At 44.9% G+C, this 18124-nt stretch overlaps 1 protein-coding gene across 1 annotated transcript in view; it reads left to right on the top strand.

The window, feature by feature from the left end:
• Window positions 1-225: 225 nt before the first annotated feature.
• The window catches only part of GALR1 (galanin receptor 1), a 330830-nt gene continuing 312931 nt past the window's right edge, over window positions 226-18124 (top strand). The window contains exon 1 of the mRNA XM_088475974.1: window positions 226-1186. Within this exon, the coding sequence (XP_088332100.1) occupies window positions 512-1186 (675 nt within the window). The 5' untranslated portion in view covers window positions 226-511. The remainder of the gene's footprint in view (window positions 1187-18124) is intronic.

Below are 18124 nucleotides of genomic sequence, written 5' to 3'. Positions count from 1 at the left end.
AAATAAAAATAAGGCATAGCTATAATAGTATTATTACAATGTAGGTAAGTTAGATGACCTTTCCTTGAATGCCCTTATGCAGCAAGCAGGCTATTTTAATGTGCATGTGTCTGTGTTTTGCAACAAGTAGGGAGCTCAGTATTTGTGCCATGCGCATGAAACATCAGCTGCTGACAGAACACGAGGAAAGAGGCGAGAGAGTCCAGGCAGAGAGAGGCAGTCACAGGAGAGGAAGCACTGAACAGATCGCAGCTCCCTCCTCTGTGTCCTACACTGACAGGGAAAACAAACTTCTCTCACTTATGCCGTGGTCTCTTCTCATCCCCACCTGTTAGAGCTGCACTACTAGAAAAAAAACCTTCTCTATTTTGGGACATCATCCAGTAAAATCAATATTTAAAACATTTGGAGAAGTAGTGAAAGCAGTAGAGTTTAGTGAAGCATACAGTTGTAGTGTATGCTGACTAGTTAATTGGTCAGTGCAATTCTCTGAAGATCCAAAGCATTAGACATGGATCAGATTACAGAACTCAGGAACAAGAGTGAGGGGCTCGCACTGGAGTTGAATGGATCTGCTGAGCAACCATCTGTCAGACCACTCTTAGGGATTGGCATTGACAATGTTATCATCCTGGTGGTGTTTGGCATCATATTTGCCCTCGGGGTCTTGGGCAACTCATTGGTCATCACAGTACTAGCAAGAAACAAACCTGGGAAGCCCCGCAGCACTACCAACATCTTCATATTGAATCTAAGCATAGCTGACCTTGCCTACCTGCTATTCTGCATCCCTTTCCAGTCCACTGTCTATGTCCTGCCAACATGGGTGCTCGGAGCCTTTATCTGCAAGTTCATCCATTACTTCTTCACTCTGTCCATGCTAGTTAGCATCTTTACCCTGTCTGCTATGTCTGTTGATCGATATGTGGCAATAGTGCACTCCAGAAGGTCCTCTTCCATTCGTGTATCAAGGAATGCCCTGCTTGGAGTAATACTTATCTGGATCCTGTCCATTGCCATGGCTTGTCCTGTTGCCTACAACCAAAGCTTGATTCACAGGAGCAACAATGAGACTTTCTGTTGGGAGCAATGGCCAAATCTGGAGCACAAGAGGATCTACCTTGTGTGCACCTTTGTGTTTGGTTACCTGATCCCTCTGCTTCTCATATCCTTCTGCTATGCCAAGGTAATTCCACATATGTATAGTTTACCTCTTGCATATATTTTGCAGAATCCTAGATAATAGATAGACAGACAGACAGAAAGACAGACAGAAAGACAGACAGACAGACAGACAGACAGATTGACAGACAGATTGACAGATAGATAGATAGATAGATAGATAGATAGATAGATAGATAGATAGATAGATAGATAGATAGATAATAGTACATATATGTTCAGATAAGGCTGTCTTGAATATAAAAGCATTCAGTTTTTAAAGTTATAGGATTTGGGAGTAAAAGGAATTAATGCTATAGTAAATAATAGCTCCAAGTAAAAATCATGGTGCATCTATTGCTTTTTTAAATTGTTTTACATTTTGCCTAATTGTTGGTACAATTTGTGTTGTCAGTCACACAAAGTGTTAATGTACTGTAACTTGCTTTTCTTAATTTGGACTTATCAAGTTACCTTTATATAGCCAGAATAAAGCAAACTCTTTTACACCAGTTTCGTCAGTAAATATACAGTAGTGAAGATTGTGACTAATCTTTAATGCATTAATTATGTTTATTACAAATTCTTAACACCCTCTTGACAAATTAAAAGTATCACTAAACTATAATCACTGCAAAGTAATATATGTTTTAAATTAATTTCACAATTATCATAACACAACTTTTTGTCAGGAAAGCAAATCATAAAAGAGAATAGAGTGGAAGGGAGTGGAGAAGCTAAGTGATAGCAGAGATAAGCTATAATGTATCTAAGAAAGTGATGGGTGATTAAACTTTATGAGTAATGGGAAGTTAAAGGTTATACATTTTGCTGGCAGTTAGCAAAGATGACCTTCTGTGCTTTACACCCTCATGTATATTATACACTCACTAATGTATATTTTTACATAGACGGGTTCAGCTACATGAATAAAACTGCTTGCAAACATTTTTTTTAATAGGGTTAAAAAAGAAATGGTTGGGAATGAGTTTAAATTAGCAGGATTTATATGTATGTAGTATGTATAATAGTATGTGTAATGTGGGCTAAGCAATAAGAGTGAAAGGTGTCACAGTATATATGGGTAAAAGTAGTTCATTTACTTGATGAGGCTAAGATGCAGGATGCAAGGTGGGCTGCTCTTTCCTCTTCATTCGTTTCTACATTATTGCTTGCTTAGTGTGGGACACATGCTGCTGTGAGTGTAGATGGTTGAATTTATTCAGTCTTTACTGCTGATGTGTCTGTCTATTTAGTATTTCTGCTGTATTTGTGCCTATAAGACATACTGTAGGTTGAGATGTAGCTCTGTAAATGTGCATATCAATGTCTAAAATTGTATAAATATGTAAAGTTAACCACACCAACAAGTCATCAATTAGCTTTTATCTTTTAGTGCAATAATAAATAAGCCCTAGTGAGTAATCAAACACAGAAAGACATTTCCCAGGAACATTTTGCTACTAACATGTATGTCTATGCACTTGACTTGAAGCATACTCTTGGCAAATATAGACTATCACTACATATAATAATATATCTACAATATCCACTTCTCTGTTGATGCTGTGTTGGCACCTGAGAGTTCCAGTGACATCTGGTGCCATCTCTGGAAAATTAGCATAATCTCCAACAATCACCTTTCTCCTACATCAGAAGTTATGTACATAGTTCTGTTTTTTTATATAAAAAGTGTTTTACTTAATGACAAGGCAATTGATATGCAAACATGTCAAAGTGGATATAAATTAAAAAGCAATCCTCTTTTTAGACTGCAAATGTCAGATCTTTGGTGATCACTCACTTTTAATTGACTTTGGTAAAAACTGTAACTATTAAAATAAATAAAAGTACAAAGCAATAATTGCACTAATAATTGCATAAGGACCATGAACAGTGCCTCTGAGAAATAAATCCGTATTAAATGCAGGAGCTAAAATTTCAATGGTAGGTATCATTAAAAATCAACATTGTTCCTGAAGACAAGCAGCACATAATTATATAGTGAAGTTGAAAATAAACACTAGTCTGTAAAGGTCAACCCTTTTTAAATTCTAAATGTGATTTTCAAGAGAAAGACAAAACAAAACCCCCAAATAGCTGCTGTCAGTTTAACTTTACAGAAGTGACAGTTGGTGGCAAAATACTTTTTGACCTTACTTTACAGTTGATATAATATTCTAGATCAATTTCCCAATCTGGGTAATTTACTAGTTTAAACCTGTAATACTACCATTCTTTGTCAAAAATTATTCAAATGAATACAGAATATACAGGGACTAACAATCTAATATATACTAATTTTCTGTACAATAAATTCACAGAGTAAAACTTGCCAAACTGTACTGGTGAACCAGGAGGCAGTAAAGTGACAATGGCATATGGGTTGATGTAGCTTTAAATGTAGAACATCAGCCCCAGCCAAGGGACATGCAGGTGCCACTTTCCTATACCAAGGCTAAATCCAGACAAAAACACATAATGGTACATGGTATAGTACATAAAGAGAGTACTAATGAGCCTCTATAAATGTATGAAACTCCAGAGCATTATCAATTTAGCCCAAAGGAAACTTTAAATAATTGGATCCTTGCAGTGTGATGCAGCTGTTACACTGACACCATAATATTCTTGAGCAGCACTGGTAGTGCAGTGTGTATAATGTAAAGTTGGTCATCACAGAATTTCATTACTTTAGATTCTGTTTTCACTAATATCATATATTCTAACACTCTTCATTCTTCTAAAAATAATAACTTCTACAGTGGAATATAGTTATACAATGGAGAGTTTACCTGGGAGCATTCTTAGATAGGGGGTCTTTTCATCATCCTTTAATATCTACGATTTTAAAATTATTACCTACTTTTGTACAAATTAAGTATTGAGGCCATTCATTATAATAGTAACACAGGAGATAGAACGAATATATCTCCTGCTTACCTTTCAGTCCCGGTCTGTCCTGCTGTCCCTGTACAATAGTATGGGGAGCTAAATTCATCAAGCTCCGAAAAGATGACATGTTCTGAGGCTGACAACTGGAACCTTTTCCATTTTCAGATGACATTTGTTACTGCACCCTGCTCCTTCCTATGAAAAAGAGGTCAGGGTTTGCGAAGAGGAATCCGATAGGATTTATTTGTTCCTGCTCAGCTCCTTCTGCCGGACTTAGGGATATTGTGCGCATGTGAGAACCCCAGTTCATGCATGCGCACTAGCACTGCCGAGTCTGACTTGGCAGTGCTAAATTTCACCGATACTTTAATAATCCTTGACAGCGGGAACCTTTGCCATTTTCAGACGATGTTTGTTCCGGAACCCTGCTCTGACCTATGGAAATGCGATGAGGGATCCAATAGTATCCCTCCATCCCTGCTTGTCTCCTTCTGCCAGACATAGGGTTATTATGCGTACGTGAGAACCCCAGTTCACGCATGCGCAAAAGCACTGCAAGTTCAGACTTGGCAGTGCAAAAATGTCACAGCTTCTTTAACAATCCTAAAAATGACTGCCCTACTGCATATTTAAACAATAAATCATAATCCCTAGTATGAAAAAGTCAGTGCTGTCCCGCGTGAAATGTAGTTCTACTCACTACGGCACTTCTGTATTAATCTTTAAAATATTTGTAGATTTATTCATTTATTATTCATTTTAAAAAAGTTTTTTACAAAGAAACACCAACCTTTTCTTTGAATACATTCCCTTTTTTAAGAAGTTAGACAATGTCAGATATCTATCTGGTTCTTTAAAAAACTGAAAATCATATTTAAGATGCAGCATAACTAACAGAATACAAATCCGGGACAGAGTTGCATGAATGCACAGACAATTGACTAACATATAATATAATAGGGAATAGGCTGAGACTAGATTGGTAATTCATTTCTCTGAAGTTCATTCAGATAAAAAGAAAAAGCAAATAGCACTGGTTGAGTAATACCTAATGGATGGAAACACAATACATAAAAAAAGGAGTCTAAAGAGTTGTATGAAACAATCAACTGGCTCACAGATAGAAAGATAATTCTATACATTTATATATATATATATATATATATATATATATATAGACCAGCTTACCCACCATAATCTAATTAATCTAAATACAACAAATAAATAAATAAAAACCATTAGTAGGAATATTAATGTTTCTGCCACAATGATTTAAAGCATTAAAGTTGATAAAATAATAAGTGCAATCTGTGCATTAAGAGGTTTTAATCAATTTTTGTAATTAAATAATGTACTTCAGCTCATGAGGAGTAATTACTGTCATCCTCAGAAACACTGCAGTGACTGCACATGTCCCAATAGCATTTACAGATCTAATATTTAAAATTGTATGAAAACTATATAAAATCTGTAAATTGTATAAGGCACAATAAAGTATTCAACCAGCAGAAAGCGCTGCTAATACTGTTAATCTATAAGCAAAAGGTTGGTTCAGTTATATAGTTTAGCATCAAAGGAAAGCCAAAGGTGGATGTTTGGATCCTTTGTGGTTTGCTTGACCTGTAAAATTTCCTTTTATCCATAAGGAGGTGACACATATATATGGGTATATTTAAGAAGCATTGCAATCTTTTTGCCATAAACTAACATCTCTTATCGTTATTGTTAGCTGAGATTAGAGATTTATGGGTTTATTTACAAAGTACTTCTATTCATGCTTATGCCTTTTTAAATATTGGACATAAACATAACCAGAAGTGTGGGGTTTAACAACCCGACACCGTAAATAAACCATGTAGTATCCAGGCAATTTGTTGGGTTCTGTCCCAGCTTTATTCCTGTGCATAGGTGATCTTAGGTTAGTGCATATTAGGGGTGTGCACCGGCCACTTTTCGTGTTTTGTGTTTTGGTTTTGGATCTGGATCTTTCTTCGTGTTTTGGATCTGGATTGGTTTTGCCAAAACCACCCTTCCGTGTTTTGGGTTCTGGGTTTTGTGTTTTGGATCTGTATTTTTTTGAAAAAAAGCATAAAAACAGCTAAAATCACAGAATTTGTAGGTTTTTCTGCTCCTATGCTATTATTAACCTCAATAACCTTAATTTCCACTCATTTCCAGTCTATTCTGAACACCTCACACCTCACAATAGTGTTTTTATGTCCAAAAGGTTGCACCGAGGTAGCTGGATGACTATGCTAAGCGACACGAGTGGGCGGCACAAACACGTGACCCATCTAGGAGTGACACTGCAGTGGCAGACAGGATGGCAGTTAGAAAAACTAGGCCCCAAACTGTACATAATGCAAAGAAAAAAAGAGGTGCAAGATGGAATTGTCCTTGGGCCCTCCCACCCACCCTTATGTTGTATAAACAGGACATGCACACTTTAACAAATCAATCATTTCAGCGCCAGGGTCTGCCACACAACTGTGGCTGAAATGATTGGTTCGTTTGGGCCCCCACAAAACAAGCTGGCAATTAATGTGTCCCTGCACAAACTGGCTCTACGGAGGCAAGATGTCATCCTCATCCTCCTCATCCACCGATTCCTCACCCTCTTCAGTGTGTACATCCTCATCCTCACAAAGTATTAACTCGTCCCCACTTGAATCCACCACCACAGGTCCCTCTGTACGTTCTGGAGGCTGGTCTCCCTGGAAGAGCTGATAATTCATTTTGATGAACATCATCTTCTCCACATTCTGTGGAAGCAACCTCCTACGCCTTTCGCTGACAAGGTTCCCGGCTGCACTAAACACTCTTTCGGAGTACACACTGGAGGGGGGGCAACTCAGGTAAAATAGAGCCAGTTTGTACAGGGGCCTCCAAATTGCCTCTTTTTCCTGCCAGTACAGGTATGGACTGTCTGACATGCCTACTTGGATGCTGTCACCGATGTAATCCTCCACCATTCTGTCAATGGTGACAGTATCATATGCAGTGACAGTAGACATGTCAGAAATTGTTGCCAGGTCCTTCAGTCCGGACCAGATGTCCAAACTTGGTCCTGCCTGCCCTGCATCACCGCCAGCGGGTTGCTTAGGATACCTAAGTTTTTTCCTGGCAGCCCCAGTTGCGGGAGAAAATGAAGAAGGAGCCGTTGACGTGTCACGTTCCGCTTCAGCTGACAGTGTGTTCACCAGCAGGTCTTTGCACCTCTGCAGGCTTGTGTCGGCCGGAAAGAGAGACACCACATAGGCTTTAAACCTAGGATCGAGCACGGTGGCCAAAATGTAGTGGTCTGATTTCAACAGATTGACCACCCTGGAATCCTGGCAAAGCGAATGAAGGGCTTCATCCACAAGTCCCACATGCCGAGCGGAATCGCTCCGTCTTAGCTCCTCCTTCACTTTCTCCAGCTGCTTCTGCAAAAGCCTGATGAGGGGAATGACCTGACTCAAGCTGGCAGTGTCTGAACTGACTTCACGTGTGGCAAGTTCGAAGGGCTGAAGAACCTTGCACAACACGGAAATCATTCTCCACTGCGCTTGAGTCAGGTGCATACCCCCTCCTTTGCCTATGTCATAGGTGGATGTATAGGCTTGTATGGCCTTTTGCTGCTCCTCCATCCTCTGAAGCATATAGAGGGTTGAGTTCCACCGCGTCACAACCTCTTGCTTCAGGTGATGGCGGGGCAGGTTCAAGAGTGTTTGCTGGCGCTCCAGTCTTCGGCACGCAGTCGCTGAATGGCGAAAGTGGCCAGAAATTTTTCGGGCCACCCAAAGCGTCTCCTGCACGCCCCTGTCGCTTTTCAGAAAATTCTGCACCACCAAGTTTATTGTGTGAGCAAAACATGGGACGTGCTGGAATTTGCCCAGATGTAATGCCCGCACAATATTGGTGGCGTTGTCAGATATCACAAATCCCCAGGAGAGTCTAAGTGGGGTAAGCCACTGGGCGATGATTTCCCTCAGTTTCTCTAAGAGGTTGTCGGCGGTGTGCCTCTTACTGAAACCGGTGATACACAGCGTAGCCTGCCTTGTAACGAGCTGGCGTTTCTGAGATGCTGCTACTGGTGACGCTGCTGCTGTTGCTGCGTAAGGTGATACATCTACCCAGTGGGCTGTCACAGTCATATAGTCCTTAGTCTGCCCTGTTCCACTTGTCCACATGTCCGTGGTTAAGTGGACATTGTGTACAACGGCATTTTTCAGGACACTGAGGACACTTTTTCTGACGTTTCTGTACAGTCTCGGTATCGCCTGCCTAGTGAAGTGGAATCTAGACGGGATTTGGAACCGGGGACACACTACCTCCATCAATTGTCTAAATCCCACTGCACTAATGGCGGATACCGGACGCACGTCTAACACCAACATAGCAGTCAAGGCCTCAGTTATACGTTTTGCTTCAGGATGACTGCTGTCGTACTTCATCCTCCTCGCTAAGGACTGTTGGAGGGTCAATTGTTTAGTAAAAGTAGTGGTGTTCCTACTTCCTCTCTGGGATGATGAACGACTCCCAGCAGCAGCAGCAACAGCAGCAGCGGCAGCAGTAGGCGTAGCAATGCAGGATCCTCCGGAGGAATCCCGGATAGGAGAGTCAGTCATGCCAGTGATATGGCCTGCAGGACTACTTCCGATCCTGACTAAGGAGGAAATTGACGAGGAGGGAGTTGACGGTGTGGTTTGCAGGCGCTTGGATACAACAGGACAACGGGATTTAGGTGTCCCTGGACTGCTTACGGTCTGAGCCAAAGTTTCTGAACTTGACAGTAACTTTTTATGAACGCGCTGCAGGTGCCGTATAAGGGAGGATGTTCCTAGGTGGTTGACGTCCCTACCCCTACTTATTTCACCTTTACATATGGTACATATGGCAAGACAGTTGTTGTCCGGATTTGGATAGAAATATTGCCAGACCAAAGAGGTGGAATGTTTGGTCTTCTGCCCAGGCATGACCGTGATGGGCTTTTTCATCCCACGGACAACAACTGTCTCCCCCGGAGCCTGATTTAAACAAACCACATCACCATCAGAATCCTCCTCGCCAACTTCCTCCTCAGCGCCAGCTACACCAGTATCCTCATCCTGTTGTACTTCAACAGTGACATCTTCAATTTGCATATCAGCAAGTGGACTGTGGGTGCTCCTTTCAGCACTTGCAGGGGGCGTGCAAATGGTGGAAAGAGCCACCTCTTCCCGTCCAGTGCTGGGAAGGTCAGGCATCGCAACCACCACCACACTTGGACTCTCCTTGGGGATTTGTGATATCTTCTTAGAAAGCACAGTTCTTCGCTGTGCTTTTGCCAGCTTAACTCTTTTGATTTTTTTAGTGGGAGGAGTGCTTCCATCGTCATGTGAAGCTGAACCACTAGTCATGAACATACTAGGGATCGACCTTAGCCGTTCCTTGCCACTCCGTGTCGTAAATGGCATATTGGCAAGTTTACGTTTCTCTTCAGCTGATTTAAATGTCTTTTTCAAGGTCATTTTCCTGAACTTTGCCATTTGGGATTGTATGTGCCCTCTACTATGACATTGGGCATCGGCCTTGGCAGACGACGTTGATGGCATGTTATCGTCTATGTCATGACTAGTGGCAGCAGCTTCAGCACTAGGAGGAAGTGGTTCTTGATCTTTCTCTATTTTATTTTTATCGGAGAAAGTTTGGTCCTCCATTTATGTTATATCGATTTGATATATACGTGCGGCTAAACACAGAAAATAATTTTTTTTTTGGTTTGGACTGGAGTGTACTTTGTGGGTTACAGCACCCTTTAACGGTCAAGCCAGCCGGCCCTTTACTTATGACACAGGCGCACTCTTGGCACTACTTTGTTGATGCACGTGCGGCTACTGCGCACACAATTCACAAACACAGAAAATAATTTTTTTTTGGTTTGGACTGGAGTGTACTTTGGGGGTTACAGCACCCTTTAACGGTCAAGCCAGCCGGCCCTTTACTTATGACACAGGCGCACGCTTGGCACTACTTTGTTGATGCACGTGCGGCTACTGCGCACACAATTCACAAACACAGAAAATAATTTTTTTTTGGTTTGGACTGGAGTGTACTTTCGGGGGTTACAGCACCCTTTAACGGTCAAGCCAGCCGGCCCTTTACTTATGACACAGGCGCACGCTTGGCACTACTTTGTTGATGCACGTGCGGCTACTGCGCACACAATTCACAAACACAGAAAATAATTTATTTTTTGGTTTGGACTGGAGTGTACTTTCGGGGGTTACAGCACCCTTAACGGTCAAGCCAGCCGGCCCTTTACTTATGACACAGGCGCACGCTTGGCACTACTTTGTTGATGCACGTGCGGCTACTGCGCACACAATTCACAAACACAGAAAATAATTTTTTTTTGGGTTTGGACTGGAGTGTACTTTCGGGGGTTACAGCACCCTTAACGGTCAAGCCAGCCGGCCCTTTACTTATGACACAGGCGCACGTTTGGCACTACTTTGTTGATGCACGTGCGGCTACTGCGCACACAATTCACAAACACAGAAAATAATTTTTTTTTTGGTTTGGACTGGAGTGTACTTTCGGGGGTTACAGCACCCTTAACGGTCAAGCCAGCCGGCCCTTTACTTATGACACAGGCGCACGCTTGGCACTACTTTGTTGATGCACGTGCGACTACTGCGCACACAATTCACAAACACAGAAAATAATATTTTTTTTGGTTTGGACTGGAGTGTACTTTCGGGGGTTACAGCACCCTTAACGGTCAAGCCAGCCGGCCCTTTACTTATGACACAGGCGCACGCTTGGCACTACTTTGTTGATGCACGTGCGGCTACTGCGCACACAATTCACAAACACAGAAAATAATTTTTTTTTGGTTTGGACTGGAGTGTACTTTCGGGGGTTACAGCACCCTTAACGGTCAAGCCAGCCGGCCCTTTACTTATGACACAGGCGCACGCTTGGCACTACTTTGTTGATGCACGTGCGGCTACTGCGCACACAATTCACAAACACAGAAAATAATTTTTTTTTTGGTTTGGACTGGAGTGTACTTTCGGGGGTTACAGCACCCTTAACGGTCAAGCCAGCCGGCCCTTTACTTATGACACAGGCGCACTCTTGGCACTACTTTGTTGATGCACGTGCGGCTACTGCGCACACAATTCACAAACACAGAAAATAATTTTTTTTTGGTTAGGACTGGAGTGTACTTTCGGGGGTTACAGCACCCTTTAACGGTCAAGCCAGCCGGCCCTTTACTTATGACACAGGCGCACGCTTGGCACTACTTTGTTGATGCACGTGCGGCTACTGCGCACACAATTCACAAACACAGAAAATAATTTTTTTTTTGGTTTGGACTGGAGTGTACTTTCGGGGGTTACAGCACCCTTAACGGTCAAGCCAGCCGGCCCTTTACTTATGACACAGGCGCACGCTTGGCACTACTTTGTTGATGCACGTGCGGCTACTGCGCACACAATTCACAAACACAGAAAATAATTTTTTTTTTGGTTTGGACTGGAGTGTACTTGGGGGTTACAGCACCCTTTAACGGTCAAGCCAGCCGGCCCTTTACTTATGACACAGGCGCACGCTTGGCACTACTTTGTTGATGCACGTGCGGCTACTGCGCACACAATTCACAAACACAGAAAATAATTTTTTTTTTGGTTTGGACTGGAGTGTACTTGGGGGTTACAGCACCCTTTAACGGTCAAGCCAGCCGGCCCTTTACTTATGACACAGGCGCACGCTTGGCACTACTTTGTTGATGCACGTGCGACTACTGCGCACACAATTCACAAACACAGAAAATAATATTTTTTTTGGTTTGGACTGGAGTGTACTTTCGGGGGTTACAGCACCCTTAACGGTCAAGCCAGCCGGCCCTTTACTTATGACACAGGCGCACGCTTGGCACTACTTTGTTGATGCACGTGCGGCTACTGCGCACACAATTCACAAACACAGAAAATAATTTTTTTTTTGGTTTGGACTGGAGTGTACTTTCGGGGGTTACAGCACCCTTAACGGTCAAGCCAGCCGGCCCTTTACTTATGACACAGGCGCACGCTTGGCACTACTTTGTTGATGCACGTGCGACTACTGCGCACACAATTCACAAACACAGAAAATAATATTTTTTTTGGTTTGGACTGGAGTGTACTTTCGGGGGTTACAGCACCCTTAACGGTCAAGCCAGCCGGCCCTTTACTTATGACACAGGCGCACGCTTGGCACTACTTTGTTGATGCACGTGCGGCTACTGCGCACACAATTCACAAACACAGAAAATAATTTTTTTTTGGTTAGGACTGGAGTGTACTTTCGGGGGTTACAGCACCCTTTAACGGTCAAGCCAGCCGGCCCTTTACTTATGACACAGGCGCACGCTTGGCACTACTTTGTTGATGCACGTGCGGCTACTGCGCACACAATTCACAAACACAGAAAATAATTTTTTTTTTGGTTTGGACTGGAGTGTACTTTCGGGGGTTACAGCACCCTTAACGGTCAAGCCAGCCGGCCCTTTACTTATGACACAGGCGCACGCTTGGCACTACTTTGTTGATGCACGTGCGGCTACTGCGCACACAATTCACAAACACAGAAAATAATTTTTTTTTTGGTTTGGACTGGAGTGTACTTGGGGGTTACAGCACCCTTTAACGGTCAAGCCAGCCGGCCCTTTACTTATGACACAGGCGCACGCTTGGCACTACTTTGTTGATGCACGTGCGACTACTGCGCACACAATTCACAAACACAGAAAATAATATTTTTTTTGGTTTGGACTGGAGTGTACTTTCGGGGGTTACAGCACCCTTAACGGTCAAGCCAGCCGGCCCTTTACTTATGACACAGGCGCACGCTTGGCACTACTTTGTTGATGCACGTGCGGCTACTGCGCACACAATTCACAAACACAGAAAATAATTTTTTTTTTGGTTTGGACTGGAGTGTACTTTCGGGGGTTACAGCACCCTTAACGGTCAAGCCAGCCGGCCCTTTACTTATGACACAGGCGCACGCTTGGCACTACTTTGTTGATGCACGTGCGACTACTGCGCACACAATTCACAAACACAGAAAATAATATTTTTTTTGGTTTGGACTGGAGTGTACTTTCGGGGGTTACAGCACCCTTAACGGTCAAGCCAGCCGGCCCTTTACTTATGACACAGGCGCACGCTTGGCACTACTTTGTTGATGCACGTGCGGCTACTGCGCACACAATTCACAAACACAGAAAATAATTTTTTTTTTGGTTTGGACTGGAGTGTACTTTCGGGGGTTACAGCACCCTTAACGGTCAAGCCAGCCGGCCCTTTACTTATGACACAGGCGCACGCTTGGCACTACTTTGTTGATGCACGTGCGGCTACTGCGCACACAATTCACAAACACAGAAAATAATTTTTTTTTTGGTTTGGACTGGAGTGTACTTTCGGGGGTTACAGCACCCTTAACGGTCAAGCCAGCCGGCCCTTTACTTATGACACAGGCGCACGCTTGGCACTACTTTGTTGATGCACGTGCGGCTACTGCGCACACAATTCACAAACACAGAAAATATATTATTTTTTTAGCACTTGGGGGGAGCACCCCTGATGGACAGAGCACCCCCTGGACAACACTACAGCACTCCTTTAGGACTGGGACACTGCACAGGACTTTGGAGTGGACACAGCCCCTATGGAGAACTGACTGCACAACACAGTCCAGCCAGCCCCTATGGACTTTGAAGTAGTGGACACAGCCCCTATTAACAACAGCAGCACAGCACAACACAGCCAGCCCCTATGGACTTTGAAGTAGTGGACAACAGCAGCACTACACTACACTACACTACACAGCCCTAACTCCCACCCTCCCTCTTCACTGTCCACAGCCGAGTGAGAAAATGGCGCCGACGTGTGTACCTTATATAGGATCCAAAACCCGCGAGACTCGGAAGGCGGGAAGATGACGTTTTGCCTCGATTTCAGATCCGAGTCAGGCGGGAAAAGTCGAGCCTGACTCGGATCGGACTCGGATCGGGGGGGCTCGGGGGGGTTCGGATTTCAGAAATCCGAACCCGCTCACCCCTAGTGCATATGCGCATAAAGAATTGGAAGAACTGGGGGATCTGAAGCTATCACTCTTCATTCTCCGATAGCTTTATCTATATGACAGATCAGTTAACACTATGTAAAGATGGTGTTAGGTTTCAGAGATTCGTAAATTAGAGAAGACCATGGTTCCCATAGAGGATTATGGGTGGTGTTCTGTGACACAGGGGTCTATTCATCATAACTAAAAATTCTCTGGAGGTAATTAGGTTTAAAACTCGCATGGAGTTCTTCCTAATTACCGGAGGAATTCATCATTACTCCTCTCCATAAGTATCTATTCCGAAAAGCTGTCATTTTTACGATGACAGCTTTTCGGGAAATAGATACTTTTCCCTATCTACTTTAACTTACCGCATCTGTAATCAGTGCTGCTCATGTGCTGTTACATCCGTAAAAGCAGTGCATGTGCAGCACTGTCTACACCTGCGGTAATTGTGTCCCTCCCCCCCTCCCCCCTCCGCTCACCTCCCCCCTGGTTCCCACTTACCTGGTGGCTGCAGCTGCCTCAGGCTCCGTCTGCTGTGCTGACACTGTGGGCCTGATTCAGAGCCGGATGCTCTGACAGAGCGCTCGCTCTGAATCAGGGCCATCCCTGCTCCTTTTTGGAGCGGCCTACTGGCCATTCGCATAGCTGTGGGTGTCCACCCACAGCTTATGCGAGCGGCCAAAAAGATGGTCGCGATGGTCAAGACCATCGCGACCATCGGGCTTGCGACGAGACCCTTGCAGTAGGGTCTCGCTGCCGCAAGCCCTGGAGTGCTTTTGGCTCTACCCATGGGAACGCCTCCGTCTGGGCAGCCACACCCCCGGCATGCCCACCAAGGGGGCGTGCTGTCAATCACCATCGACAGCACGCCCACTTCGGTGCGAGACCCATAACGACGGAGGCGCCTCCGTGGTGCGCATGCGCAGTTGGGCAACATCGACACGCTTGCGAGCGCTCAGCGCTCGCGAGCGGGTCTGAATTAGGCCCTGTGTTCTCCCGGCAGAACAGAGTGAAGTTTAGGAAAAAAAATTTTGTTTATGCCACCTGACAGTGGCGTATAGTCAGGGCCAGTGCGAGGTTTCTAGGCACCTTAGGCAAAGCTTCACTTATCGCCTCTAATGCCCCAATACATTCCTTACATTTATTTACATAAAACCATACTTACATGTTTACCAAAGTCTAACAAAACCTAATTTTCTCTATGTATCTTGAGTAAACAGTAAGGTTACTATTAAAAATAAAATGTATGCAACTCTAACATAAAGTAGAATTTACTTTAATCCTGCTCTGAACATGGGTGAAGGATATGGCCATGGTGCCTAAAGCAAATATATGTTATGAAGCCCACCTCCATTATGGAGCAGGTGATAGCAGAGAACCTTAGTTGTAATAGCTTTTCTCAAACATTTTTTATAATTTCCCCCCTGGCACACATTCCTCCCTATACAACAACATGAGTCTAACCACCCCCTGCTGAATAACATGAGTCTGACCACCCCCTGTACAAAAACATTACCACACATGCACCCTTCCTGCACACCATACATGCTCCCTCCTGCACACCACACATGCCCCCTTCCTGCACACCACACATGCACCCTTCCTGCACACCATACATGCACCCTTCCTGCACACCATACATGCCCCCTCCTGCACACCACACATGCGCCCTTCCATCACACCATTTATGCCACACTGCTATACACCACACATGCCCCCCTCCTGCACATCATACATGCCACACTCATATATAACCATACATGCCCCTCTTCTGCACACCATACATGCCCCCCTCCTATACATCATTCCAATTAGTGGCGCTTTACTAAACAGGGCACTGAAACATTGATGCACAAGCCGCTGTCAGTGTAAATTATTGTGAGCCAGGAGTGCTGCACAATTGGAAGGGTTGGGCATGGGATGCCAGTGCTTGGGATCCCAGCGGTCAGAATCCCGTTGCCGGCACCCTGCCAGGGTTAGAATACAGACACCTGGCAGTTGGTATCCTTACTCTCCCCTTCTCCGTACCCCTAACCCCTCCTCCCGATGCCTATACATAACCTCACCCCCTAGTGCCTAAACCTAACTGCCCCCTCCCTGCACCCTTTCCCTACCCCCTTAGTGCATAACCCTCCCCCTAGTGCCTAACCCTAACGCTAACCCTCCTCCTAACCCCTCTACTTCGCCTATGCCCTCAGTACACACAGCATCCCCATAATACCTTTCAGTATTCACGGCACCCTCATATTACCCCCCAGTACACACAGCACCATATTAAATCCCAGTGCACACAGTACCCCCATGTTCCCCCCACAGTACACACAGCACCCCAATATTATTACCCCCACAGTGCACTCAATGCCCACATATTGCCCCCAGTACACACAGCACCATATTACATCCCAGTACACACAATACCCCCATATCACCCCCACAGTACACACAGCACCCCCATATTATTACCCCCACAGTAATCACAATGCCCACATATTGCCCCCAGTACACACAGCACCCACCAGGGGCGTATATATAATGGCTGCAGGGTGTGCGGGGAACACGGGCCTCTGGGACCAGGGGGGTCCCTCACCGCACACCCTGCATCCATAATATTACTTACCTCTCCAGAGTCCCACGTCGGCGCAGGGGTCCGGCGCTGTAAAACGACTGGAAAATGGCCGCAGTGGCCATTTTCCCATTGTTTGCGCATGCGCAGTACAGGGAAAATGGCCACTGCAGCCATTTTCCCATTGACCTGTGCATTCATTATAGACTCTGGGCACACTCTATAACTCCGGCGCTGGCCGCGCACAGCTCAGTGGGCGGAGAGGAGGGGGCCTGTGTCAGAGACTGCACGCAGGCCCCCTCCTCTCTAGAAATGCCCCTGGCACCCACATATTACCCCCACAGTACACATATCACACATGCAGGGGAGTTATATGTGGGTGCCAGGTCGGGGCTGCTGGTGAGAAGGTGGGGCCCCCAGAGACATCAGTGTACCGGGCCCCGAGATTTCTGTTGCCGGCCATGCTTGCTTTTATTAATCTCAGAGATTGTTGGATACTTGCTGCTGTTTTCTGGACTGTATATGTCCGCACACATCTGGTGTCTTATCAACGACCTTCAGTCCAATCCTGGGAAGTTACCCTGAAGACTTCTGAGCAGGTTAGAGAGACACAATTACTTTAATTTGCACTTTTCTTGTTACCATATTATTGTGACCCTCTGCCACTGGAATTCAGGCTTATAATTAAAGAAAAGTTTTCTAGCACCCACGTGACCCAAAGGATCTAAAAAAATGTCACACTGTTGGCTACAATGACTAATGCAATGAAAACAGATAGTTGCAGCAAACCCTTACTGAATGGCCCCATATTTAAATCTGAGTGAGGGGGAGCAATGTGTGTGTGAGGGGAGGCTGAATGAAGGAGGTAGAGAGAGGGGGAGAGCTATGTAAAGGGAGCTGAACTGAGTAAGGTGGAGAGCTGTGTGTGTGTTTGAGGGTTTGAGGGCTGAGTGAGGGGGAAGAGCTGTGTGTGTGGGGATATGTGTGGGGAAGGGAGAGCAATGTGAGGGGGGAAATCTGAGTGAGGGGAGAGATCTGTGTGTGTGGGGGGGAGATATGTGTGAGGGGGGGAGAGCTGTTTGAGAAATGTATATACTGTATGTATTTATATATTTTGCATAGGACCCTGTGGGGTCTTAATCCGGTCTGGGATTGAGCAGAACAGAGGAGGGGCAGACCCTGGCCCTGACTTTAGCGGCCTAGTTAGCATGGAGGAATGAACCAGGCCAGGAGAGAATCCTGTGTTCCTGCTGCTGAGGGGAGGCCTGACCTGAGCACTGCTGCTGCTGAGAGCCTGGGTCGCCGCACCCATGACTGGGAGCAGCCTGAATGGTGAGTCTAGTGACTTGATATGTCCATTATTCTGATAAACAAGCCTTAGGGGCCTATACATCATGACATAATTATCACTAGTGA

This window comes from Taudactylus pleione, unplaced genomic scaffold, assembly GCF_031769625.1.
Source record: "Taudactylus pleione unplaced genomic scaffold, aTauple2 ptg000179l, whole genome shotgun sequence".
Lineage (NCBI taxonomy): Eukaryota > Metazoa > Chordata > Amphibia > Anura > Myobatrachidae > Taudactylus > Taudactylus pleione.
This window is presented reverse-complemented; position numbering and strand designations above follow the sequence as displayed.